Source organism: Xiphophorus couchianus, chromosome 23 (assembly GCF_001444195.1).
Source record: "Xiphophorus couchianus chromosome 23, X_couchianus-1.0, whole genome shotgun sequence".
NCBI classification, from domain to species: domain Eukaryota; kingdom Metazoa; phylum Chordata; class Actinopteri; order Cyprinodontiformes; family Poeciliidae; genus Xiphophorus; species Xiphophorus couchianus.
In genome coordinates this window covers 2,156,695-2,184,438 of record NC_040250.1, presented here as the reverse complement: position 1 = coordinate 2,184,438, position 27,744 = coordinate 2,156,695, and the positions used below count along the sequence as shown (strand labels likewise).

General features: G+C 39.1%; 1 protein-coding gene across 6 annotated transcripts in view; it reads left to right on the top strand.

Annotated features, from left to right (window-relative positions):
• Positions 1 to 2,786: 2,786 nt before the first annotated feature.
• The window catches only part of LOC114139297 (teneurin-3), a 187,966-nt gene continuing 163,008 nt past the window's right edge, over positions 2,787 to 27,744 (top strand). For 5 of the 6 annotated variants that reach the window (XM_028009152.1, XM_028009151.1, XM_028009150.1 and 2 more), the window contains exons 1-3: positions 2,788 to 3,612; positions 18,618 to 19,110; positions 20,871 to 21,146. In XM_028009152.1, coding sequence (XP_027864953.1) covers positions 18,840 to 19,110; positions 20,871 to 21,146 — 547 coding nt within the window. In that variant the 5' untranslated portion in view covers positions 2,788 to 3,612; positions 18,618 to 18,839. Of the gene's footprint in view, positions 3,613 to 18,617; positions 19,111 to 20,870; positions 21,147 to 27,744 lie in introns of all 6 variants that reach the window. The other variant, XM_028009148.1, reaches the window with a different exon arrangement.

Below are 27,744 nucleotides of genomic sequence, written 5' to 3'. Positions count from 1 at the left end.
ACATCTGCATGAACAATGGAGGTGAATATGTTGCTTAGTAACTCATTTACAGCCTCTTTGGATAGATCCCAAAAACTATTAGTGAGCAGAGACATATTTTGTCTGCTAGTAAAAGAAAAATAGAAGACTAAGAATTCAGGTCCTTTTCATGTCCTTACTTTATTGCATGCCCTTGACTGAAGACTGAATGGCATTGTTGGAGACAGATTGTTGGGCAGTTGGCTTTTATGCAGATAATGCCATTTGATGGAGGCGAGTGTTTGATGTGCTGCGGGTGTAACAGAGGAATCAAGCATCGGAGGGTAGGGCTGATTTTGCTTGGAGAAAAGCTGTCCTCAGTGATAACTTCATCTCTGCATGTGGCCAGACGTGGGGTAAATTCAGGAAGGGGATTTAAAGGAAAAATGCCCTGTCAGAGCTGCAGTAGTTGGCCCCCTATTGAGCTGCGGAGCCTGCAGACCATAGTTTGAAGGTCTGTGATCTGCCATTGGTATTGTTAGTTTTCTCTCTTCTCTCTCCCTCAGAACCAAAACGACTCAGCCTCAAAATGCCTTTCTAGTGGGATTAGCGGACTGTTGCTTTTGTAATTAATGAAACTCTGCTTTCTGTGCAGTATCCTCTAAATGCTATCATTTGAAGCCCATCAGATAGAGTCCCGTATGTTTTCGTCTGAGCCGTCTTGGTGTTAGGCCAGGGCAGAGAATGGCTGGGAGGCGTGTGGACTTATCTCTGCAGCTGAAGCTCATCAAGATGAAATTTTCACACTTTACAAAGTGCAGAAGAACTTCAAGTCTGTCTGCATTATCATCAACTGAGGCCCATTAGGGCGTTGGAATGGCCTCCTCTCATGCTGTTAAATGGTCCTGTGAGAAACGAGGAGGGAAAATCTAGACATGAAGAGGCATTTGAATTTATTTGTATATTAGTAATTAAATATTTTTATTTATATAATACATTCAAATACAGATCTCATTGAACAAAGAGTTTTATACTGTTTTTAGGAATACTAACAATAAATAAAAAAACCAACAAAAATCTACTATTACTAATAATACACAATGGCAAATTAACCCTTTAATTCCAGATGTATAGTTTTTGATACAATATACTTTATCAAACTTTATTCCTTCCTCAGAAATCTGCTCTATTGAGTAACAAGTTACTGAATATGTTTATTTTATCTCTAAAAATGTAGCAAAAAATACTTTTGGGATGGTGAAAGTGATAAATGCTGCTTTAGCCATTTGTTTTATAATCCATATAAATGTTTTATTATTAGTTATGATTATTACAAAAGCAACTTTCTTGAATATGATACTGATTGTGGTTCAAAAAAGGAGAAACCTAAGTAATTACTTTTTTGCTTTCTTTCATTAAAAGCAAGCAGATAACTATAATAAACAGTTGGAGTTTTATCAATTCAAAAATGTTCTAAAAAGCATTTCATGTCTGATCCTTCCTAAGGTTTGGAATGTCAGATTTCAGTCTTGAACTAAAGGCAGGGATGGAAAGAGCCCATTAAAAATCAAGGAATGTGTTTCCTTAGAAGTGGACCAGCAACTGAAAAGATTCTGTCTTCTTTGAGTTTGAAACATCGTCTACAGGCAGGTAGAGGTTTATCCGTTGATCTGGGAGCTCTTGAAGGTGGATGAAAATGACTGGAATCAGCTGTCTGGAGGGACTTGCCCATGATCAACAGAACCTTAAAATGAACTGAGAAATAACTGGAGAGCTGAAGCAAAGCGGCTCAGGCTGGAGGGATGAGATCAGGACACAGCAGGATTTTGGACAAACTGCAGACATGATAATTAAGACGGTGGCAGACCTATTTATAATAATTCAGTTTAAAGTAATAAAAGCATGAATGAATATATCTAAACTATGTTAAAAATACGAAAGTTTTGCAATAATTCCTCATTTCTGGCAGATATTTTTCTTTTGAATCTGTGGAATGTGTCTGAATGTATGTTCAGCAACAAGGCAATTCAAAGTTCGTTACAGGATTTTTTTGTTTCTCTGTTTGTTTTAATCGGTCTGTGTGTAATTAATCTATAGAATGTGTTTTGTGTAGTGAAATAAATGAATGTTTCAAAACTGTTGAAAATATTTCATATATGACTGAATACGTCTTAAGGCATAAGTTTATTTTATTTTATTTTCACCTTTATTTTATTTCTACTTGAATTAATTTCATTTGTTTTAAATTCTAATATTTTGTTCATTTGTTTTAATCATTCTTTTTGTTCAGTAACTGTTATTTTTAAAATAATATTTGTTTGAATGTAGCAAGCATGTGGCGACAGTGAAAATAAAGAAAACAAGGCAGTGGACCAGGACTACTTCCTATGTTAAAGATTTCCAAGCACCCAGAGTCCATGGCAGCAGAGGCTTCAGTGACTTCATTTTTGGTGGTTTTGATTGATGGAGTTAAACTGCATATTTTGTACTGTATCCATTCTACAGCTGATGGATGCGCTACAGATGGTGGATGGACTGAAACAATATGAATCGAGCTTTACCCAGAAGCAACATTTCAATTTGAACAGTGAGGCTCAGGCTTCCTTGTTTATCTAACAGTTTAATTAACAGATTGGGTAACCTTTAGCTGCTTGCGTTTGCTGCTAAGAAATAACATTTATTTACATCAATCTGGCTTTTCCCTTGTTTGACTGAAGGTAAGAAACTGCAGGTTTGAGAGTTATCCAATTAAAAGGCTGGGAGTCCTTACAGGTCTACTGTAAGCTTAATGAACTGCTTCTCTAAACAAAAGGAGGAGAGGATGCTGGGGGAGAGCAGCCAGGTGGCCTGATCACAGTTAATCCACATCTGCTGTTTGATTTTTATGTTTTTTCCATTTAAGTAAATTTGGATGTAATTGCATCAAATGAATTTTTCGGGTTGAGACGTCCAGTTAGTTTTCTCTTAATGAAGCTCCTCCTGTTGTTTACAGGTGTCGCCGTTTGCTTGTTGCTCACAGGCTGGAGGTCAGAGTTGACCCTCCTCTGTATTTACGGCCTGTCCCGGTGCTGAGGCTGGCTGAGAACAGGCTGAGGCTGAGGCTGAGGACGGGATGCGCAGCTTCCCAGCTGACAAGTGCATATCGGACAAAAGCGCAGCGGAGCGGATGGCAAGCATCCGCATCCGCATCCTTACCGAGTGAGGAAAGGAATTTTTTTTCTATCCTTTTTTCTCCCCTCTGAATTTCCTGCACAGCTGCTTGGCGACAGGAAATGTATATCCGTGTTATCTCCTGAGGGGGGAGGACAGATGTATTGCTGGAACTACTGCCTGAGCTGATTCGCCGGGAGGACTGGGAAGATTTCGGAGCAGAAACACGTTTCTGTCGGAGCTGGCAGCTCAAGCTCTCCGCTCCGTCGCCACAACATCCACAGCGCTGGACACAAGTCTGTTGCTCCGGGACGTGCGCATCGGTTTCCGCGTCTGGAACCAGACTGAGAGGTGATTTTTTTGTGTGTGCAGAAGAGAGAAGAATAAACTCGTTGCCAAATTGCACACGCGGTTTATTGTGCGCGCTGCTGCCTGCAAGTTGGGAGCGAAGCGCACCGCTGGAAGTTTATGCGCCTCGGACAGACCCGCAGCAGCTCCTTACAGGTCAGTGATCCCTTATTATTCCATATTAACACTATTCTACAAATCCAAACAACAGTAAATTTAAAAAAATCACAATATATTTGTGCTGTAAACATGCCGGATTTGGTCTTCTGTAATATTCCGTATCCTTTGACAAGAGGCAGCGCCGCAACCTGCTGGGATCCCTGTCCCATTTTCCATCTAAACGCTGATAAATATGAATTAGATTTATGTTCTTTGATTTTTGATTTTTATTTTTTTTTAAGCTGCGGAAGTCGTCCTGTTTTAATGAGAACACGATATTTCCCGATCAGCTTCGGTTGGGGGTTTGCTTTGCAATATGAAGTTTAATAATAAAACGCAGAGTTTGCCTCTGATTTAGAAGCGGTGTCAAATTTTCATATTTTAAAGATTGAGTGGGAATATTAAAAAATGAAGACACATTACACATGGTCATTAGATGTTTTGTATCATTATTAAACCATCAATAATGATGAATGAGACCAACCTTCATCCTATTCTCTTACTTTTTAAACCTGGGCTGACCCATTTAAAAAAATAAAATAACAAAAACTTATTGTGGTTAGAAAAATCAATCAGTCTCATATGTGATTCAACTTAACTACTCAGTTCACTCTTAATTAAGAGCCATTTGACTTTTACACTCATCAGTCCATAGTTTGGGTTTTCAGCTTTAAGATCTGGTGAAAAATCCTAACATGAGCCGTCTGTTGGTTCTGAAACAAGTCTTGAGATCCAAAGCTGCTCAGGTCTGAGATGAGCCTAATCGGTGAAAACTCGGCCACATCTCCCGTAGAAGAAACAACTGTGATCTTTTCTCTCAACTTAATAATTTTTTATTGCAATTACACAAGATACTTAAGATTTCTGGTCACTCCCCCTTATCTTGTGGTTTTAAACATTGAATGGTGCTCAGACTACATGGAGAGAAACGTTGATCTGATTGAACTCTGACATGGATCAGGCTGAACACAATCTCCAAAACATGCATATGAGTCCACATGATAACCCAGGAAGACAAGTATATCTGTTCAACTAAATTGATTTATGGCTTTTTTCCCCAGTGTGATTGAGGAACTACAACAGTTGAGGCCACTTTATGTTTTATGCTCCATGTCTGACAAAGACTGGAATCATAAACTAATGCAGAGCTTCACTACTTGGGGCGTGTGTGGTGAATTATGCTCGCTGAAAGGTTTGTTGCCCCTCCGTTCACGCCAACCTCCCTGCAAATCATGACATGTACTTCTACGACGATGAAAAAATAAGTTTAGGAAGACGTGGCAAGTATTTTATGAGAACCAATAAACTCCCAGAGACAACAATCTGTCTCTTCTGGCACCCCGTAGGGGCACGACAGTCGCATCTCCTGTACAGAGGCACTGATCATAACTGGAACTGGCCTCCCTGTACAGCAACCAGGCTCCTATACGACTCTTTTCCTGCTGCCAGAGTGTACTGATAAATGACACGTTGTGTTGACACATTCAGAAACACACCTGGATTCAGAAGGATGCCAGTTGCTCTCTGTCCATCAACACATTTAGCACAGCTGTAGAGAAAACGTGCTGGAGTTCACTATTTATGGAGAGCGCCGTAGTCTGGCAGATGGCTACGCATTGAGCACTGAGACATTTTCTGCTGTGACCTCTTATTGAGGCTTTAATCTAATTCCTCAGCTTTTAACGTCACTGACTTTCAGTCAACTAATTGAAGCAGGTGACTTCATTTTCATAGAAGAATTCCGGGAAGTTCTGTGGATGATTCTCTAATCCATGCTTTGAGTTTAAAACTATATACTAGTTAATTCAGAAATATTAGAAGAATTGTGCACACAACATTGTTTATTTCTTAGATAATTCCCTTTTTCATTATTCCTGTGGAGAATGTAATATTCTGTCTGATGATGCCAAGTTGAATCCTGGCTTTACACAGTTTTTTTTATTTTCTAGAAAAAGCAGTCAGGATGATTCGTCCTGCGAACACCTGGGTGATGTGGAAGAACAGTCCGTGCTCAGACCTGCACATACAGTATCTCACTTTTTTTTTTTTACTTGCGGGTGCTGAGAGTGGCACAAGATGACCTCTGGGATTAAAACATTTGATATGCCAAACATCGTCGCCGAGTCGCCTGTTTCAACACGTCGGAGCAAACATGTGAAGGTTAATGCAGCCTGACAAACTACCACCAGTTCCCCAGGCTCGACGGATTGCTTCCACGTTGTATTTACTTTACTTTATTGCTGCCCTCTAATCTGTTACTATTAACACAAATCCTGCTCTGCTATCTGTCTGTTGTACTCTCTTTTCACCTGCTTTTTCTTTCTCTTGATGCACTTTCCCTTCACTCCCACGAGAGCAGAGCGGCATCATGATGAATAGTGGAAAAGTGCATGCATAGCACGCTATAGTGCATTCTTTAGGTCGATTGGAGTTTAACATAACCGATGTAACCCCCATCAAACAATAGTCGTTTCCCACTCGGAAGCCCTGCAGTCAGAGGATTACTTGAATTTAGCACAGTGATGGCCCACCTGCAACAAAGTTGATCCTGTTTAGAAAGCATCATGAAAGGAAAAGGTGGTGTGTGGGATTTGTGCAAGTTGCCAAATTATTGCTGAAAGTCACCCTTGGATTTGGAAGGGAGCGGATTGCGTGCTCTTGAAATGTGCTTAGAGAAGGGATATTTAGTGACAGCACTTGATGCATTACCATGCTCCTTAACTACATTGTATTGCTGCACGAGGAAAGCAGAAAACACCATAAAAAACATGGCATATGCTTTATGCACAACCGCTTTGTGTATAACATATTTATTTCTTACCCAATTCATAAATATGTTGATAGATTCACTACAGAGAAGCTTGAGACAGCTAAGAATATAAATGGGGATTTTTATTCACATAAAGATGAATGTTCCACGTTGATGCGATACATCAGAAATTGGGCTCTGATTGAACAGGACGGATGAGTGTTCTCAAGGCAATGGCTATTGTAGCTGTCTGATGGCTGTTGTGCAATGCCTAGCATGATTTATTGCTTTGTTCATAACATAAACTGATCCTGCATCTTATCGCACACATGCGTGCAAATGTGTTGGTGGCGATGCCGTGCGTAGGCGTTTGCAGACTCAACAACTAAATTGGTAATTGTTTGTGATGATGCGGGAGCCATTCTGCAGCTGGATTGCTTAAAATCAAGAAAAGCAGATATTCAAGCATGACAGCTCTGTTTTTTGGAGGGTTGATTGGAGTCTTTGTGGCCAAAGCATGCTGGGATTAAAGCCACCTGCCACCAGCCACAGGATACCGTCCTGCTGGTCCAGTTCTGGATGTAGCGCCACCTCACACTGTTGTAGCCTACAGATTACCATTTATGGCTCAGCGGGCTCCAGTGGGCTTTCTGGGTCAGGACCAGGCGGAAAGATTGGACAGTGGGCTTGACTTTGAAACAGAAAACCTCTCTCTGCATGTTCCAGGCTGAGGCTTGGTGAGGAGAGCCAAAAAGAAATGCGCTTACTTGTGTCATAGGGAGAATAAAATAGAATTTCATCGTGTTCTCTGTTTGTGAAAATTGCCCAGAGCAGTGTGTAAGTTCAGCTGTTGTGAATATAACTGGAATTATATATGAAGTCACAAACTGTTCAACATTTTAAGGGTGTCAGGGGTCACTGTTACTGGTTGTCTAGAAATGGCAAAAATATTCAAAATAGTTTCTTTTTATTTATGCTTTTCTTCCATCTGCAGTTCACTTTTGTTTGTTTTACATAATTTCTGCATCACATTGGTGTTTCTGCATGTTCACAAAGCAGCATTAGCACTGAAAAAAGGGATAGCTTGAGCCTGCCAAAGACCTCAGGTCTGGTCTTTTGTGACCCCTGGACAGCCCAGTGGGAAGCTGGGCGGGAGCAGAGCTTGTCAATGAAGCCGCTTGATGGCCTCAATAATTCAGTCGACACGGCCTCTGTGATGCTGAAAGCCTGATGTCTGATCGGTGACGAAGGGCGATGATGAGTAGGGCGTGTGAAGCCAGTCAGAAACACATTCTCTGTGGCTTTTTATTTTCTCAGAAGGGTGAAGAGAAAGAAAATATGGAATATCAGTCGACTGAAGAGTGTACAAGCTGGAGCCTCGCAGACAGTGTAATAGTATACAGGTCAGCAATCTTTGACTTCCAGAGGCGTATGATGTGTATTCAGGAGTCGCTCTCTGGCCAATCGTTGCTGGTCAGACTTTCTAAGTTTTTCCCCTGAAAGTTGAAAAACCTCTACAATGCAATGAGTTTTCAGATTGATGTTTCTTTTATAAGGCCTGCAGTGTGTTTCTGTATTCTCTTAGTGTGCCATCATGACCTACATACTCCCTAAAATGCTGACAAGCGAAGAATAGAACCATCTAGATTCTTTTTGTATTGTTTATGCGGCACAATTGCTTAAAGAAAAAAAAAAATCACTCGATATGAGTTTTCATTCTGTGTCTGCAGTGTGTACCTGCTCTAATTTCATACCAGAGAGTATATTGATTTATTTTGGACCATTTATGTGAATTTGTATTTTTAGCAGAACATCAGCGTCTTTATTTGGTCAGATTTTATAGTTTCCCGTAGTTGCAGCAGCGATGGAGTATTGCATTCCCATTGCAGTAGTCATGACTGAAGTTTTCCGCCAGTCTGTTGTCTGCGACTGTTATGATTGCTGTGTATATTCCATCTGCCCCTGCATTTTCTAAAGGAGGAAGGGTTAGTTTGTGGTACAATCATGCGCGATGCATTTGAATGACACCCGGTGTCAGCACTTTGGAATAGCTCTCCGTATTTGAATTTTTATCTGCTGGCCAGGTTTGTATGCTCACAGCATTTCTAATGTAACTCCAGTCCTGATCTTCAGCTTGTGTCCCAGTGCTCTTTGAATAGGATCCGGCAGAAGATGTCCAGGTTAGAGACAAGCTCGAGTGATATTTGATTGAGAATTTCGCAATTAAAAATCCACTCTTCCCAGAATAAATTATATTTGATCAATGATTCCCTTATTTTCCTCTCAATCAGTCAAATCCATTCTCCTTTGTTTACCAGATTTATTGTGCACATAAATGCTTTCATTCTTGCACTGCCTCTCCGTGGCACTGAGATTGCTCTTTCCCGTCATCACATTGTAGGCGCGGTATTACTACAATTTAATTTATTTCCGTAACAATGGGTCGATCATGGATTTTGTCTGTAAATTGCCACAGGTCTGCGCGGCTGAATTTGTTTTACACAGCGTGGAGCCGTTTTTTTCTGAGTAAGCATTACCTGGCAATTTGTTGATGCTGTCTTGCAGGGTTCTCAATAAAGCCGATGCACATGAACTGCATTACTTCCTCAGATCCCATATGTGAAGCAGGCGTTGCGTTTGCGCTGATATCACAGAGTCAGGCTGTGGCCCAATGAATTAAGACTGTCTAGCGTAATTGGTTGTGTGTTACGGAAGGAAGCACCTATTTTGATAAGAGCTGGGTTCAATATCTGTAGCCTTGGATACAGATAAACGCAGCTGCCTGCATGTATGAATTCACTGAATAACCTGTTATTACCATTTGGGATCCAGCCACTGCAAAAGAAACATTAAAAAAGCTCCTTTTTTTATTCCACTTGTCCACACATAGCAATTACATTTCAAAAACTGAATTTGATTGTGCTTTCGTATTATTTATTTCTTTTTTCTTCTCCCCACTAAAAGATTCAGTGAATTCAGAACTCATATGAGTTGCTGGTGAAGAGTTATTTGAGGGATTTGTGAACATCCCTGCTCAGCTTATTGTGCTGTTTATTATGTTATCTTAGAACTGGCACATACAATTTTTTTCATTATTTAATTCATACACAACAATGCGGAGCAATAAAATAGTGAGAATTTGATGTTGACCGCTATGATTTAGCAGGGAGGGACAAGACAGGGGAAGAAAAACAGAATGATGTGGGTTCAACTCTGCTTTTTTTATCATTTGTTTTTCACTCTCACTATGGTGTTGTTTATCTTTTAAATGTGCCGCATCTATGAGGGCTGAAGCTTCGAGTCCCAGAAGCGTGGAATAATCTGAAGTGACTGTATCAGAGATTTGCATCACTTTACTCCAGTTGTGAATATTCTCCATCTTACTCAGAGACAGGAAATCCAACACATAGCAGGATTTCATCATCGCTCATGAGTGCAGTAAGCTCATCCCTCCAAACATTTGCAGAGGAATTTGGAGCCAGCAAAATATGTTTCTGGGTTTTTGTTTTAGTCTAACCATTTTTTAAACTTATCTAACATGTTGCACATTGCATAGTTGGGATTGGACTCTTCCAGCTGTGCCCCCCTGGTAGAATAAAACTGGTAAAACTGTATCACCATATTTCCAGAAAAAAATTATGATTGCAGCAACAAAAGAAAAAATTAAAAGATAAAACTAAGTAATTTATTTGAATAATTTGAAAATCATATTGACAACAACCATTTGATATACAGTACTTATTTTGAGTAAAGATTCTCATGTTTTTTTTAACAGTAAGGTGTTATTAATACAATTTTACCATCTAGTATAAAACCAGTTAAATCTAAAGTTAGAACATTAACATCCCTGATTCTACCAAAATAAATGTAGGCACACCCTTACTGGTAGATATTATTTATTACTTAGTTTATAAAATTGGCTATCAAAGTAGGCACCCGACGCTCTCGGCTGGCATGAATTGACACATAGTCAATGTTGGGTACAAAACCATGTATAAAACCTTCTTTTTAATGTGGGACAACAATCACTCCCTGTAGTCAGACAATTGATCAGTATGCTGTTTTTAATTGGCATGCAAAAGCAAAACAAATTTTAGAAAAAAACTAAGAACATTTCTCTTCTGTTGGTTTGATTCATGTCTGTATCAGATTTGAAACCAAAAATTGATTCATCTCTTCAGTTGGAACATTCAGACAAGTAAGGAACTAAATCTGAATCAGTTTTTTTTACACATCATAACGATTCTGTGTCTCCCACTCACTGCAGAATAAAGGAAATATGGAATGGCAGAAACTTGACTATGTGTCATTACAGACCTGTGATCAGTCTGTAACACGCTGGAGTGACATGTTAACCCACACACAAACACCCCCACACACACGCCCACAGGTGTTATGGTATTAAGCTTCCTACCATAGAATCCTTCCCTCCATCCCAGTGAATGTTTTTTTTTCAGCTACGTCTATAGCTGTAAACTCTTTAAGCAAGTTCATCCGCGTTGCCTTTGGCCAGTGGAGCAAAAACTGCCAAAAACAAATTCATTGGGGGAAAGAGTATGTCTTGTCTCAACCTTTAAAGCAACTGAGGTACCAAAGTTTCAGTCACAGCAGGCGACCACTTTAATAATGCAAACCATAATATTGCATCATTAGTTGTTAGGGGTTGCCTGTGTTCTTCATAGAGATTTTTGTGCCTTTATGTGATGGTTGTGGGGGATAGAAGTTGTTCAGTAACAGTTCAGAAACACCTGGATAGACACTGACTGCTTTGTTGCTGCTGAAGCCTTTCTGAGACTCTGCATTTTGTTTCCTTATGTCTGGTACAAAATTTATTTGATGACCAAACAGCACTTTTACTTCTGCGTGAAGGTGCAGTTTACAAAATGTTATTGTTCTTCTTAGTTTTAAAGCTGCAGTGGGTAACTATTTAAAAAATATATGTTTTCAAATTTTTTTTAAACTGTCACTATTCCTGACAGTTTGAGACTAATAATCAAAAAAAAAAAATCAAGCTCTTCTTCTCCCTGTGGTCCTACAGCCATCTGCAGAAATACACCAGAAACAACCAATCAGAGCCAGGAGGAGGGTCTAAGCTGTTACTTATGTTTGTGTACGACCTTGCACTCTGCTAGGCTACAGCTCCTTCATAGGTTACAGTGAAAGCTTAGACTAGTTGGAATGGCCACCTATGAGAATGGATAAATAGTTTTCCTGTAAGTTGTTTCTCCATCATTAGCACAGCTGCAGCGCATCTACAACCATGACTGATGGTGCTAAACCCCTCCTCCTGGCTCTTATTGATTGTTTCTGACCAACCTGTTTTCACAGATTATCTCTCTCATGTTATACTGTCAGGACACAGTGAAAGTTTTAAGGAATGTAATATACTGTATATACTGTATATATATAATATAATTTCCATCAATGTTTCCAATTCAATTAACCAGTGAAAGAAATGTGTTCTCTTTCTAATTTGAGACAGCAGTTCAGAAATTTCTCTTGCAGCCTGGGATGTTGGCATTGAACCTCAATAAAGAAGGGAAACAATGTGGTTCAGATGGCATCCAGGATTCACAGTCTGGGAATCATCCTGCAGACAAACTCTCCTCTGTCTCCAGAATCACTGGTGTCAGGGGGAAACAGGCGGCATCTGATGGAACACTGCCTTGGTTCTCCCTCACTCCTTCTCCAAGCGCCGAGAGGCACAGAAAAAGGGACTGAAGATAAACTGAAAGAGGAGAGGGAGAGAGCAGCGTCAAGGAGGAAAGAGAGAGAGAGAGAGAGAGAGTGAAACTCGACAAGATGAATTATGCAAAGCTGTCAGAGGCGGCTATTGTTGGAGGTGCTGGCTGTGTTAAAGCGAGCTAGCCCTGATCTCCACAAGCTCCATCAACCACTCTCACCACTCCCCGTGGCTGAGAGCTGTCTGATCTGTGCTCCAGCAAATAGCCAGCAACACGATGTGGGGGGGGGGAGGGGCAACAGACGGGCCACTTGGTGGCAGGTGAATTGTCTTGGAGGGACACACCAGTGCGGACAAGTACACTCTTTATTACCATTATTTACAGAGGTCAGACACAGGAAGATCTGAGCCGATATGTAAAGCCGCCCTGTGAAAATACAATTACCGGGCAAAAAGCCTGGTGAATAGTTGCAATTTCAGCAGTCCGGTCAGCAGTGACGACTCGGGTTTTGTAAAATGCTTTGTGTGCTAAAGTAACAAGCATAAACCAGCTGGATTTCAGCTGCTACACTTATTGTTTTACCCTCATCAGATTGTATCAGACCAGATAATAAAAATAATTTAGAATAGAATAGAATAGAAGTACTTTATTCATCCCAGCAGGGAAATTACTTCGCAGTTACAGCATAGAGGAAAGAGGGTAATGAGAGAGGGGGAAGACATGCGACAAATGTCGACAGGCCGGGAATTGAACCTGCAACTACCGCCACGAGGACAAAGGCCTCCATACATGGGTTGTGATTTGCCCCTGCGCCACCACAGCACCCCAACATTATTTTTCTAAGCTGAGGTTGGCAGAGCTTAGTTTCAAGAAGGGTGCGGAGGGGTTTAACTGGAAAAGTAATAATGCTTCGTAAGCACTAATAACAGTTCAGACACAAATCAAGAGAAGCGCCAATCAGGCTTTTCTAGACCGATTTCTGGTCCTCTTTAAGGTCAGATCTGCTAATCCCCAGACTGACTGATTATCTCTATTTATGCATAGACACATATTTTCCTAACCTTTATCTGATCTTTATTTAGCTCAAACAGAGCACAGACTTGCGTGATGTTAGGTGGTGCCATTATACACCAAATATGGTAGGATACATCAGCTTTGAATCATTTAGTAGGTATGAGGATCATTTACTTAATTTTTCAGACCTGCCAATCAAAAAATCCACTACTGGTTGATTGATGCATCTTTAAATGTTTCAATAGGGAGCTGTGTGTGGGCTTGTTTGCTTATCATCAATCATCATCGAATATGGGACCGTCTCGCGGCAGAATAATGCAAAAGCTATCCTTTATCTTAAAAATTGTCACACTGAGTATATCTTTACTTTTTATTCCTGCTTTTTATAGGAATTAAAAACATAAATAAAAAAAATTACGTTTTGCCAACATGTTATCTCTTGGTGTTAAAAGCTGAGAGAATAAGTGGGATTTATCGTTATACGAATCCCAAACATTGCACACAAATCTTCTGTCAATTCACTAATTGGTTAATTAATTATTTCAGCCCTAATGAGCTGACTAATTGTAGAGCTGCTAACAAAGTTGCCCTGTGTTTTAAACACCCTTGCTTGTGTCATCAAATAATATTTTTAGAGTTTTTGATGAATAAAGTGGAGATTACCCAGGTTTCTTCAGTTTATTTTCAGTAAACCAACATACTTGTTATTCAAAATCAGATAAAAAATTGCTTGTTCTCTTTTGGTCATCCTTTTCAAATCCCAGATCAGAAGCATAAAACTCCCTTTCGGACATCTTTGATGAATAAAATACTCGTTGTCAGACATGAAACAAGTAAATCTCAGACCCTTGAAACCTCTTCAGCTGCCTGGAAGAGCCAAATGACTTGGAGCCGTTTCCCCTCACTGTATCGTACAGATGGTTTATGGTTTATGCTTCAAAGAAGTGCAGAAGTGTAGGACAGCAGTAGGTGTCGGGGGGACGGTATTCGACTGGCAGGGGAGTTGTTGAGATGTGTGTAGAGCTGCGCCACATAGCTCACGAATTGTCTTCTTCCGTGGCTCAGTGGCTTGCAGGAGGACCTCTGTGTGACACTAATTTTGCATTGTCGACTCCTCTACTGAATGGTCACGGGTGACTGACTGTCCTGATTCAGCTTCATGATCAAAGGTAGGAAGGTAGAAAGTGAAAAGGCCTGCCTTACAGTTAAGCAAGCAGGCAAATCCTTACTTTCTTGCCTTTGTTTCTTTTGAGAGGTTGGGTGCAGATTTTTTTGCAATGAAGACATTGCACATTCAGTCTATTTAAGTTCAGACTTTACTGATACTGCAGAAGCACAAACAAGAGTGTCTAGAACCTTTTGTACATAATTTAGACTACCACAAATACCTCTCAGGTGTCTTGCAATGCTGTTTACATACAAGCAAGACACTTGAAGTAGCTGTGAATAGATCCCATCCTCAGTCATACAGGGATGTTTATACAGGGCCATGCTTGGTCACTCAAGCGCTTATAGCTGATTAGGACGCAAATCTAAATCCTACTATAGTGCAGAGTGCAGCTTAGTGGGTGAGACCTGTAGCATTAGCTGTTCTTCATACAGCGAATCTCTTTACAAGTCCATAAAGAAGACGAGGATCGTAATCAGGGATGCTCCTGGGCGTGTCCGCACACACTCATCCCATGCATTAATCTGCCCGTCTGGACGGGTGTGTACAATTTGCTGAAACTGATGAGATGTGATTGAGACAGCTTGCGGCATCTAAACACAACTGCTTGGGGTGCAGTGTGGAGAGTTGAGTGGAAGGGTTACAGGAGAGTCTGTCGCTGATTGCATCTCAGCCCTTCAGGGAAACAGAATCATATCAGTCAACTTTGGGAGGTGGGGGAGGAAGTTTAATAGGTGTGGAAGAGCTTACAATTTTCATTATCCCTGCATCCTGCACTGCACCGGTGACTGCTCCAGGTTTTGGGAAGTCTCCGGGGCTGGCGCTATCTCGCAGTGTGACGGTACACTATCCTGGCTTCATTGAAATGTTTTGATGCTTGATGTGAAACAAAGTAGATCTCATTTGGGAAAAGATGGAGTCTGATGCTCCAGTCTTACCGCTCAGCCAAGAGAGAAATGAAATTTAGTTCGTGGTGTGTGAGTGTGTGTCAGGAGGCAGTGGAAAATGGCTGGTAATAAACAATTCTGACACACCACAGCTCCCTTCCACATTCCACGATAATTTTTTTTTGGGAGGGGATTGGTCACATTCATATCCCCCTGGTTCACATTGCAGAGCACAGTTGGGAAGTCATCTATGAATTTATACCAGCTGGAAGATTTTAACTGATATATGAGATGCTCCTGTGCATATAAGCAACTTCTGTCAAAGGCCAGGCTGGTCATACAAAAACAGGAAAGATCCTGAAATCAGGAGGTTTTTTTCTTGGTGTGTTCGGCTCAATTTGTTAACCTGTTTACTGATGAATAGACTTCTTTTTTTTCTGAAAATACTGTAGATGTCTTCAGTTTTAATAAGACATCCAGAGGTGGGCAATATGGCTTCCTGCTCAGGACGGCCTTCCTCTGTGGACTCCAAAAGAAAGAGACAAAAAAAAGGAAAAAGTGTGTCAGTTGTTTTGTAAATAGGTTTTCCATTATTTATTTGAATGTGCGGGCAATGGGTGCTCCCCTTAGTCTCAAAAAATATGGTTAAAAAACAAGTTCAAGGAATTAGTTTAAACTCCTGGTCTTCTTAAATGTACAATAATCCATCATTCTATGTGAAGGAAAAACAATTTATGTTAAACAGATGAATATAATGATGATACATATTAGAGGCTAATTGATTTTTAAATTAAACATCATTATAATTTTACAAAACTCTTGTTTGCTACAGTTGGACTTTATGGAAGGTCAGGGATATTCTGCTTTCAGTAAAATTTCAAGGTTAACCTAAAATACGCTATAACCTTTGAGAATGAACTTATATATATATATATATATATTTAACAAACAACATGTACCATGTCACATTTTATCGTGACATGGTGATTTCATTGCGTAAATACGTCACCCCGTCATCACGCGTTCTGCGATATGAAGTTGTAAAGGTGAACTCAAACATGGCGGAACCGCCAAAAATCTGGTCAGTTGGTTTACAGTCTGTATTGGACTGGACTGAATTTCACAGAATTAGCTGATATCTACGGTAAGTATAACGCAGTAGCTTCAGTTGTGTTTTGACCGCAGCAGCAGCTCACCTCTTAACTACACAAAACGAACCGATCTGCCACGGCGAATAAACTGTATCAAACACAAACGTCTTCCCGAAAATAAATAACTTAGCGCAAGGTTCAGGGCCACCGAGTTGTATAAAACAGGAGAAATATTTCCTGACCATTTTGTTAAGCACCGGTTAATTTGACGCGCCAGGAAACGACACTAAGAAATAGAAGCAGCTAGCTTGCTGTAGCTACTGGCGTCTGCTAACTCCTAAACATTTATAAAAATCAGTAGAAGTGAGAGTTGAAGGTGCTTTATTGCTTCGTGTCCCGAGTCAGATGTTCCTTTAAGAAAATTATTAAACAAACTTCAGTCATTGTTGGTAAAGCAATGAAAACGGCGCTGCGGGGAGGGTGGCAAGCTAAAACTGAAAACACTGACCGTCACTAAGTTCCTGATGTTTAGGAAATGTGCAAAAGCTTTTACTGTTTGCGACTTTTATTGGCGTATATTTTGGTGATGAGCATTTTTAAAAGGAATATTTTCTTGTTAAATATTAAACGCGGTTCTTAGTTTGGCACATAATGCTTGCGTTAAAAAAATAAACATAAGGGGGAAAGCTTAACATCTTGTAAAACTAATGTTTTAATTGTGTACCGAAGTATTTTTATTTTCATTTTGTAGCTGTTTTCAAGCTTTTTCTTTATTTCTACTTATCAATTTTATATTTTCTTTCAGACATTAAACATGTGTGATTATTTATATATGAAGATTCTTAATGTAGTGATGTAACGAGTGGCATGAATGACAAAAAGGGACATTTGTAACTTTGTTACAGTGACTTTATAAAGGAAAGGAAAGAATACATATATATATATATATATATATAAAAAAGGAAAAAGCAGAAAACGTGGAATATCATCTGTGATATTTTTATGTATTTAATATATATATATATATAGTGATATAATTTTATGGCAGTATCGCCCACCCCTATTCAGTTATTTTTGTTTTAGTTCTTATCCCAATTTGATCCAATTGGCTCATAGGATTATGAGCTGATCTGATCCAACTGAAATAAGCAGAATGACCTTCTGCTGCTAGATGAGATTTATTGGAGTCATATAACTACACGTCTTTACAGTATGTTATTAAAATTATGCAGATAATCATTTTATATATTTGGTTGTAAAAGGTGGTATAAAATATTTGCCTGGCGGTTATACCGCAACCGCTGGTACCATTTGATAGCCCGAAAAAAGGGACTGAAGTTTGGTATGAAACACTAAAGAATGAAGGGGCAAAATGAGGAGGGCACAGTTACAGTTTGGTATTACACTAAAAGGCTATCTGCGTGTTATTCAAGGAATTGAAGATTTTTAATCGTCTCTTGGTCAAAACTGAAAGTTAAGATCCAAACTGAATAGAAGTTCTTTCAAACACAGTTTTAGAAAGACAGTCCACAATTTTTTCACCTCTCCTATAAAACAGTGAAAAATAAAATCCTTCTTCGACAGAAAGTTAACTTCTCATCGCTTCTCTCTTTGGGTTGAATTCCACCACAGATCCAGGTGAGGTTTCTCCTCACTCTTCAGTTTGTTTGGGCTCACGATGAATAATTCCTGTTGCAAATGCATAAAGGTTTCTGGGGAAACGGCTGCTCTCCAACAGTGGCAGTTTTCCAGGAAACACTTTTCTGTTATGATTTTTCAGAGCCTTGACTATTCCAAAAAAAAAAAAAAACAACAACTTGCATTTAACCTCCATTTTAGTGATGTGGAAGCAGAAATTCAAGACAGATCTTTAAAAAAACAAGTAGCTATGTGCAGGTATATTTAGCACCATAAGTAAAAGGTTTAATAATTTAGGGACCAGCTCCCATATTTTTTTTACTTAGCTGCCACAGCCTAACAATATATATATAGGAGCTATTAATTTTTAATTAGTCTTTGTCTTCGCCCTTGGTATCGTTGCTCCTCTGTGTATTTAAATGAAAACTGCTAAACAGAATGAAAATATTTGCTGTAATATTATTTTAGTATGTTGTAAATTTAGATTATGTTTTATATTTTCCAGATGAACAAATTGACAAAAAGACTTTTTACTGTTTTTAGTCAAGTTTCAGGAGCTAAACCCACTTTTAACATCTGAGCACAACAAAGAGGAAGTTGTTCAAGAGTAAAAGTCAAGTGTTCATGGGTGAAGTTTCAGAAGTGTGGAGGGAGCGTTGGGGTGGGGCAGTGAGAACGTGATAAGTGTGTGGTTTTGAAGATGAAGCTGTGGGATTAGTGTTATCGGAGCTCCTTGCTACCTTTCCTCATCTCTCGTTTTTTTCCCCCCAGGTGCAGCAGGTGGACAGTCGAATGGACTGAAGAAAAGAGCGACAGGGGTTCAGAAGTGAGGAGGAGGGATTTGGAGAGGAAATCAGTCACAGGACGAGAATCATAGCCCAGAGAGAGCAGGAAGGGGGGAGCTGAAAGAAAGTGAAATAATCCAGTGGTGGACGCCTCAGTAGAGTGTCAGTAGCAAGAGGGAGGGAGTTGGATGCCCAGCATGCCGGCAGCATGGAAAGGGTGAGGGAGCAGCGGCCTTTCTGCTCGCTGTCCAAGAGCCAGAGGGAGCGGGACAGAGACTGTGAGAGAGACAAGGATCGGGAGCGGCGCTACACAGCTTCCTCCACGGACCGGGACAACGGAGCCTGTCGTGTTCCCACTCAGAAATCGTACAATTCCAGCGAGACCCTGCAGGCCTACGACCATGACCCCTCACGGATGCTGTTTGGAGGCAGAGTCAAGGAGATGGTCCACAAGGAGACAGCAGAATACACCAGGCCTGGTTAGTGAAAACAGGCTTTTTCTATCAAATGTTGCATAGATACTTTTCTGAAATATGATGTACATGTTTACCTGACAGTAATATGAGAAAAGGTCTAACTAACATTTTTCTTTTAAAATGTGACTGCTTAATTGTGGAAGTGATAGAAAAACACTCCTTCAGTTTACAAAAGTGGAATCTTTCGTTCTCTCTACTTTAGTAAATACAATAAGTAACAAAATCTTCATATCCTTGTTGATTTGCTGCTGTTTACTAGTGTGAGACTTAATTAGGAAAATGAACATGGATGCAGGGATTTTGTCATTTGTTTACCAAAATGAAAAATCTCAGTTTTATCCTTTTTATCTATGCAAAATTGATGTGAAAAAACCCCACAATATCCCAAGAAGTCCTCCAGACTGTGGTAAACACAATTAAGGAAGTCACGAAGGCATAATCAAGTGTTATTTTCTGAAACTTTTGGAGAAAACTCATTTAGAACATGATCCAATGGGCTCCCCTGATCCTATAAAACATTCCAACCATTCTGGACTATGGTAAAATATAAAAACAGTGCCTAAAAAGTAACACTTGCTTTTAATTGGCTGGTGGAAGCTGCTTTAAATTGTGTAATTAAAAAGTTTGAGCACTTTACTCTATTTTATGGCACTCGTTGGGCTCATAAGATTGCAATCAGAAAATCTATCCATTACTCCCGTACGTTTTCCCAGTGCTAATTGGTGTCCGTTTCAGATTTAATGGGATCAAGATGAAGTTGTGGGAAGAAAACTGCTTTTATTTTTTAATTTAATGTAGACATTTAGAGTTGGAATCTGTTTCTTAGATCATAATGGTAAATGCCAGATTTAAAGAGCATATTTACTTCATTCAGCATGTGTGTGTGTGTGTGTGTGGGGTGTGTGTGTGTGTGTGTGTGTGTGTGTGTGTGGGGGGGTGTGTTGGTTCTTGTACACACACCCCTACATGTGTGTGAATAACCAAAATAAAATGCAAACAATTTTACTTGTTTAAAGGGTTTAGAGGGTAGAAAAAATTAAAAATAGAATAACTAAAATATTTTTTTCCTTAATGCAATAATATTTTATACATACTTGCTGTATTAAAAAAAAAATCTAATTATAAAAACATAATATTTTTTGTGGTTTTTGTCACTTGCATAATTATTCAACAATCAAATAAATTTTATGTTGTGTTTTTAACTACAGTATATACATTTATATATAATTATATAGATTGGCCTTATAGAACATAGGGTTTATATACCTACATATAAAATTAGAAATATTATAATAAATATATTTATATATTATTTTTTTTACATGGAAGATAGTGAACTGAAAGTTGGAATAGTTTTTCCCATAATTCTGGAACTACTAGCTGAACTCAATGGTAGCTTTTTTGTTTGCTGTGCATTATCCCTTGGGAAAAAATGCATAGACAGTTATGACAGCTTATTATTTTTTCTGGTGCATGTAGAATAGAAGCCCTAACTAGCTGCAAGTGGAGAGCAAAAACCATGTGTTGTTGACATAGTTAAAATGTTTTCTAAATTGTGTGTGCCTGAAAAAATTTTTTTTTATCACAACTAAATACTTTATTTTTGGTTTAAGAATATTTTGTTTATTAATTGATTGCAGAAAATGTGGGGGATTTAGATGTTAAGAATCAGATGTCACAATGCTCATCAGGAGGTTGTGTTCTTGGTTATTAACCTGGTTGTTGCTCGGTTTGTTAACTTTACAACTTGCTGTCGTTTACAGGACAGACATTTTCATTGAGGCAGCTCGGGATTTGTGAGCCAGCAGCTCGCAGAGGCTTCGCTCTCTGCCCTGAGACCGGCCTGTCCCACCCACTCAGCAGCTACACCCGGGGGCCGGCTGCCACAGAAAACCATGAACCTGTATCACCGGAACGTACCATGACTCTTTGGGGAACGGGGGCAAAATCTGGGCAGAATTCATGCCTCTCCAGCCGTTCCAATTCGGCGCTCACGCTCACTGACACGGAAATGGACAATAAATCGGACACTGAGATGGGTGAGTAGGGCACACTTTGCATCTCACACCCCCTCTTTGCTTCGAAAAGTGGAAGAAAATCACTAGGTAGAAAAAGCAGCAGCATGGTTGATGCTGCAGACGAGCTCCTGATTGGTGGAAGGAGGTGGAAGTGTGATTGGTGGGGCAGCTTTTTAGAGAGGCATTTGCAGCTGTCTTTGTTTGGATCAAAGGGGAGAGTCTTTGCTGCATTCAGAGAAAAATTTTGCCCTGAGATTGAGTGCTTGCTAGTCACCTGGTCCGTCTCGGCGGGAAGCCGAGGAGTTTGATAAAGTTTCCCCATGGGCTATCGCAGAATCAAAGATAGCTTTGTGCGCCTCAGTCTGAGATTTTGCTTAGAAATTCTGCAGTGGTTGACTGGGCATACATAATGGCTGATTAAATGGGCACAATGGTTTGAAGTGCAAATTTGATCATGCTGAAAACCTGAGCTGGAGGATTGGGCTTCTCTGTTTGAAGAGGGCAAATCTTTTCTATACCAAAGAGAGGCAATGTTTATGGATTGTTTAAATGTGTACCTGTCTGCTTTTAGGCTCATTTATGTCACACTGAGTTCACAGCTTGATTCTTTCATACTGGTATTTTACTGTTTAATGACTTTAGTTTCATTTTGCATCATAAAGTCTTTAAGTTGATCATCTCACCTGTTTGTATTTTGGTGTATTCCTAATCTTTGGTTTGAAATTAATTTTCTCTGTTGTAATTAGTTCTGTGCTCTGAAAGCTCTCTTTACTTCATATGTCATTCATCATCATTACGGTGTCACCATATTAACACATGTGATGCAAAGCTCTAATTATTTTTTAAGAAATCGATGTTATCAAAGAATGGCAGGCAGTTCAAATAATTAGGGTTTATTAAACTTTCCTGGCAAGGACATTAAAGAGAGGGTAAAAAAGAACATGTCTTGTTCTCTTGCTATCAATTTTTATACTGAAAACATTGGTCACAGTCTGACATTTGAGACAAGTCATTTTCTTAATAGCAGCATTCATCACGGGGAGCTCGTCTACCGGGGTGGGGGAGCTGACTTAGTCCTCTACCTTTTCAAAATGCCATCAGAATTCAAATTCAAGCATCTGTTCCTGAAACTGGCCTCAAAGGAAATGCTTCTCACCTCCTCGGCGCCTCACTCAGGACACATTTGTTGTTCTATATGCCAGAAACGAAACTGCATCTCAAGAGGCTGGTCCATTTTGCAGGAGAACACAGAGCTTTGCTTCAATAGATCCTCTCCTGTGCTTTGATTCCTTCTGCGCCACCACCACTTAAAAGTGTGTGACCTCACACACACCCCTGCACACTCCACAGTCAGGAAACGCCTCAAGTAGCTTCTGCTGATTGGCTCAGGTTTGAACAATGTCCTGCTGGGAGTTAAGGTCACTCGCAAGGCAGGAATGAGTCTATATTTTTGGTCATTGCAGGAAATGTTTTTTTCTTTTTTCAATGTTGCGAAAAGTGAATTCTTTCTTATTCTCAGTTTCACATCATTTAAAATTCAAACTTTGTCTCTTTTTATAGCCTTTTCTTGGTTTATTGCGTTTCAAGTCAGAACAAAAAAAAAAAACCTGCCTCTGTTCCACCTCTATAGATCTTTGTCTTTTTTTTTCCTTTGGCAGGAAGCATTGCACTTTTGACTTTCACTATTTAATGAAGCAGCTAAGAGAAATGACCCATCCAAAGGTTTCTATCAGCTCAATATGCATGTGGAAGCTCCGACAAGGGGCCGTTCAGCCCCACTTATTCATAAATGAACTCGATATTTCATTGTAATTTGCTCTGTTCTGCAGAGTGTTCGACACAGACAAGTACCGAAGCCTGCGCGTTCGCAGCATGTGGTTTCTGCAGATATTCACCTCAGGGATAGAGGTCGGTTACCTAAACAGATGAACCCTGAGGGGTCACCGGGGGGGTCAGTCTGCAGCTCCGTAAATTCTCATATGGGATGGCAAGAAGAATGAAAGCTGATTTATTTTGTGGGCAGGGAGAAATTGAGTTTTTTGCATATTTGATTCAGAAGATAATGGGTGTCACAGGAGGCTTTCTAAATTAGTCCAAAAATTATTTCAATATTTCAGTATTTGTGTATTAGTTTTGGCCTGTTTATTTATTTATTTACTTTTCCATCTTTGTTTTTCTCTGTCTTTTTGTATGTCTTTGTTTCTCCCTTTCTTTATTCCTTTTCTACTTTCTTTGTATTTTTAAAATTTTATTTATGTTTTTCTGTCTTTTTACTTGGTGGCTTTAAAGAAAATTTTAAAACAAAGACGTCTATAGTTGAAATATTTTTTTATTTTATTCAAGCAATATCAGCTAATTATTTATTTTCAAAATAAATAAATACATGTTGTATGGAGAAAAGGCAGATGAATAAATGAATAAATAAATATATTAATTAAATAAATAAAATAAGCATTCTAAACCTCTTTGAGTGCCCTTGGTTCTTAAAAAAGGTCATAGAAAAGTAATTTCCACACAGAGAATATTGCATAACATATTCCTGTAAGATATTTTACCTGGATATTCTAATTATAGAGTTTAAACAATTGAATAAATCATTAATGTTTTAAGTTGAAGTTCTTTGCAACACAATTAAAATTTAGTTGAATGTATTTTTAAAAAATAAAAAGAGAGAAACCTCCAGTTCAAACAGTAATTATGGTGGGATATACTTATGCATAGTTGGGTTTATTTAGTCATATTAGAGAGTATCAATGATTCTAGAAGGACCTTTTTAAGTTATGCAAAGTCTAATTGGGATTTCAAATGGAGTTGAATGTGGGTCACTTTGTGTTCCTATCATTTCTAGTTTCTCGCAGACATTGTAATTTGATTAAATATAGTTAAAAATATTCAGAATGATAAAAAATGTAAAATTCTGCAAACTAGGTGTTGTAATTCCCCACTCTAACTGCGAATATGGACATCTTTTTGTTAAAACCTATTGTGAATGTGATCCAGATTTAAGATTTAATACCTCAGGATGATCTTTGGTGCTCAGAGTTGTTTCAGGTTCTGTCAGGGCATCCAAAGAAAATGAATTTTAACTAAGGACAGAAAATGTCTTGATTTAAAAATGTGAACAAATTCCCTCCAAACAAAACAAAAAGCCATTGTGTGCTCGTCTCTCTCCAGCTTGGGGCGCTAACTACTAAAGTGCACTCTTTAAAATGAAAACCTTGTTGTGAAGGTTGCTTATATATTTATATTTCAGTATGTTTGTGTTAGGTCAAAGAGCATCCTCGGAGGAAAAGTCAACACTACCAAGGAGACTGATCACCCCCCACACACACCTCCAGTGTTGGCTGTGCTGGCCTTAAAATCAATATTATATCCTTCATAAAACATGAATGACTTTATGCAGCAAAAACATTGCATGGCCCAGTTGATGTGTATTCCTAATAGGGTTTAAGAAAGCTCACGCTCGCTTGTTAGGTATTACAGGTGGAGAGCTTCAGCACCTGACAACAGCTCTCCTCAACTTTATGAAACATATCAGGTGGATTTATTGTTTAAAGGAGGGACTTGATGCCTGCTGGAGCTTGGTTTGAAGCAAACCACTTCCCCGGTAATGTCTGCCATCCTGGGCTAAAGAGCCACCGTGTTCTGGGATTTTTATCCGTGTCTGCGGCCTTGGAGAGGGCTCCCCCCCCCCGGCTCGTGTTGGGGTGTGAAAAGGCAGCCTCTGGTTCCTCTCACAGTTTAACCACAGATGACCTTTTACTCTATTTCTGTCCACAGTTACATACAAATAGTCAGACACACACACAGACACACAAGACGCGTAAATAGAAGCAGACAAAAACACAGTTACACACAAGGAGCAAGCAGCTTATAAGAAATTGTGGGCAAAATTATATTTGCTAATAGAATATTGGTAATAATAACTATAATGTATTTTATTATATATTAATCTCAATATTTATATTTGTTTTATTATTACATATTATTTAATTTATTTATTTGTTCTAAATAACTATTCATTATTATTATTATTATTATTATTATTATTATTATTATTATTATTATTATTATTATTGGCAGTAGCATTTGCTTTTGCATAAAATATTCCTGTAAGATATTTGGGTCATTTTTCCCCACTCACCAGTTCAAACCTTAATTTCCTCCTTCCACATTTTACCTCTAGAACAATTTTGTACCTATATACATAAACCATGCTGCATCTGTTTATTTTATTGATAACTAAATAATTTATATTTATTATGGTGATCAACTGTCATAAAAATGTAGAATTAAATTAAAATTTGCCATAATGTCTGTAATTTTTGTTTTGTTTTGAGCCACGTTTGAGTCAGTTGATCCCAGATTAAACTAGATCCTTCCTGTTAAAATTTGGTATGAATTAGAGTTATAGCCAGTTTTTCTTACAGTAGCTTAGTTGGAGCTTATAGAAAATGTTTTTAAATGGTTTGTTGTCAAAGTGGGTGTGGGACATTTTTATTTTTTATTTGAGTTGTTATCTTTCACTGGTACCCTACTCTGTTTTTTTTCCTATTCTGTCCTTGTCATCTTTGTCTCTTTGCTTCCTGATCCAGATTTAGCTTCTTGTGCCATTACCTTAAAGTCAATTGTGCAACAGGACATTTTTTCTTTCCACACTTTAGTTGAGGAAATCTGCTTCAGAAACTGCCAGGCAAGCAGTCCCACCAGACTCTTTGTCTAAGCTGCCAGTAAGGGACACTTGTAGAGGCTTTGTCTGCTGTGGCCTGCACCTCCTGTCCAAACGTATTGTGGGAAACAGTGTGTTGCATTCATGCTTTCATAGAGAACGTGGGGAAGCAGCAGGGCCTTGCATGTCCGTGTTCTTATCCAGGAGTGTTTACTAGGGGGATGTAGCAGAAAAGAATTTCAATTTGTTCAAGTCACAGGTCTACACAGCGGTCATAGACATTTTACAGTTGTGTGTAGCAGATTTACTGCGTGAACAGAGCCAGTAAAAGGTTAATTAAATCAGGAGAGAAGTCACGGCAAAGTGTTCTGTAGCACAGCGAGCTTTCCTTGGAGCACAGAAATCCTGTAACATGCCTCTCTGCATGTTGCTGCTCACTCATTACATGCACACACACTTCCGTATCTCACTTTGGTGTTTTTGTCACACTATACTTTCCTAAGATTAGAGAAATCAACCAAATGTGCGGACATGTTTGCACGCACACACTGGCGTACATGCCGGAGGGGCGTCACGCTGATGGAGGTGACAAGCCATCTGTCAAACTCCTGTCTCAGATCTGCGCCTAGTATTGTGACAGTGGAATCAGCCTATTGATCGTAGCATGAAGAAATCCTTCCTCACCGCTTTCATAATTCAACATGACACGAGCTGAACTCTAAAAGAATAAATAATATCAGTTTTTTTTTTTCCTATACCCTTTGGTCTGGCGGGACAGTCATTTGTGAGATGCTTGAAGAATATCCAGTTATTGGCAGAGCAAACTGTTTCATGATTTGTTGATTGGGGTTAGAAAGGTGTGTCTGAGTTTTATTTGGTGCCTCGTCAAAGGAGGAGGTTTGCTTTGATCGCCATCATTTTTACTGTCACCACTTCTCTTCTGGCTGCTGTTGTCACCGCTTAAGTGCCAGCGCTGTAAAGTGCTCAGGGTGATGGGATATAGGATTCGGTGAAGAGATGTCATGGCAGCTGTTGTGCTTACCCCTCATACATTGCTTTCTGTTTTAGAGTGATTTGGGAAAGTCTTGAATGGGTCACTGCCCTCTTGTTTTGGAAGAACAGAGGTCAGGGACTTTTCAGCCTCTTTCAGCTCAAACGACAAAATGATCTCTGATTTTTCCCCCCCACCTAGTTCCCTTCGACAACCTGACTCACGGTGTGTGCAATGATGGCATTCTTGTCTCTTTGGTTTATTCTTGTGCTCAGGCACATTCACAACATCACAGCACCACATAGTGAAAAACTTCTTCACACACCACAGCTACCCCCCACTGAGTAGATGATCTGATTAGACTTTGGAGTGTCTGGCTGTATAAATTTGCATATTAATAAGGAAAAGCTGATTTTCTTGAAGCTACTATGTCCCTTTAATACTTCAAAGATAGAATTTCAAATAACATCAATGTGAAGATGGTTTTTTGCATCTCTAGAAGTATTTCCTAATGAATGTGTTTTTCATATGCTTCAGACATGCAAATCTTACTATGAAGTTAAACATGGTTTAATGTAAGGAGGGACCAATTTGAGATGATAAAATAAACATAGAAAATAGATACATCTTTTGTTTATTTCAATGTGAAAACTGATTTATTTCATGCTCATATTTTGTCCCAAAAAAAACTTAAATAAAAATTTTGAAATATTTAAAATAAAAATAGAGCTATAATTTTAAGATATGCAACTTTAGAGCTGTGAGCTTAATAATCACTGGTTAATTAATACATTATTGTATTTTTGGGGGATTAAATTTATGCTAATCCAGTAATCATTAATCACTGTTTTGTTTCCCCTTTATTTTTTGTAGTTGATTCTTAAATTGCATTGTCTGTAATTTTACTTCAGTGAACTCTTTTGTGTGAAATAATCAGCAGTTGTGTTTTTCTTTTGTTT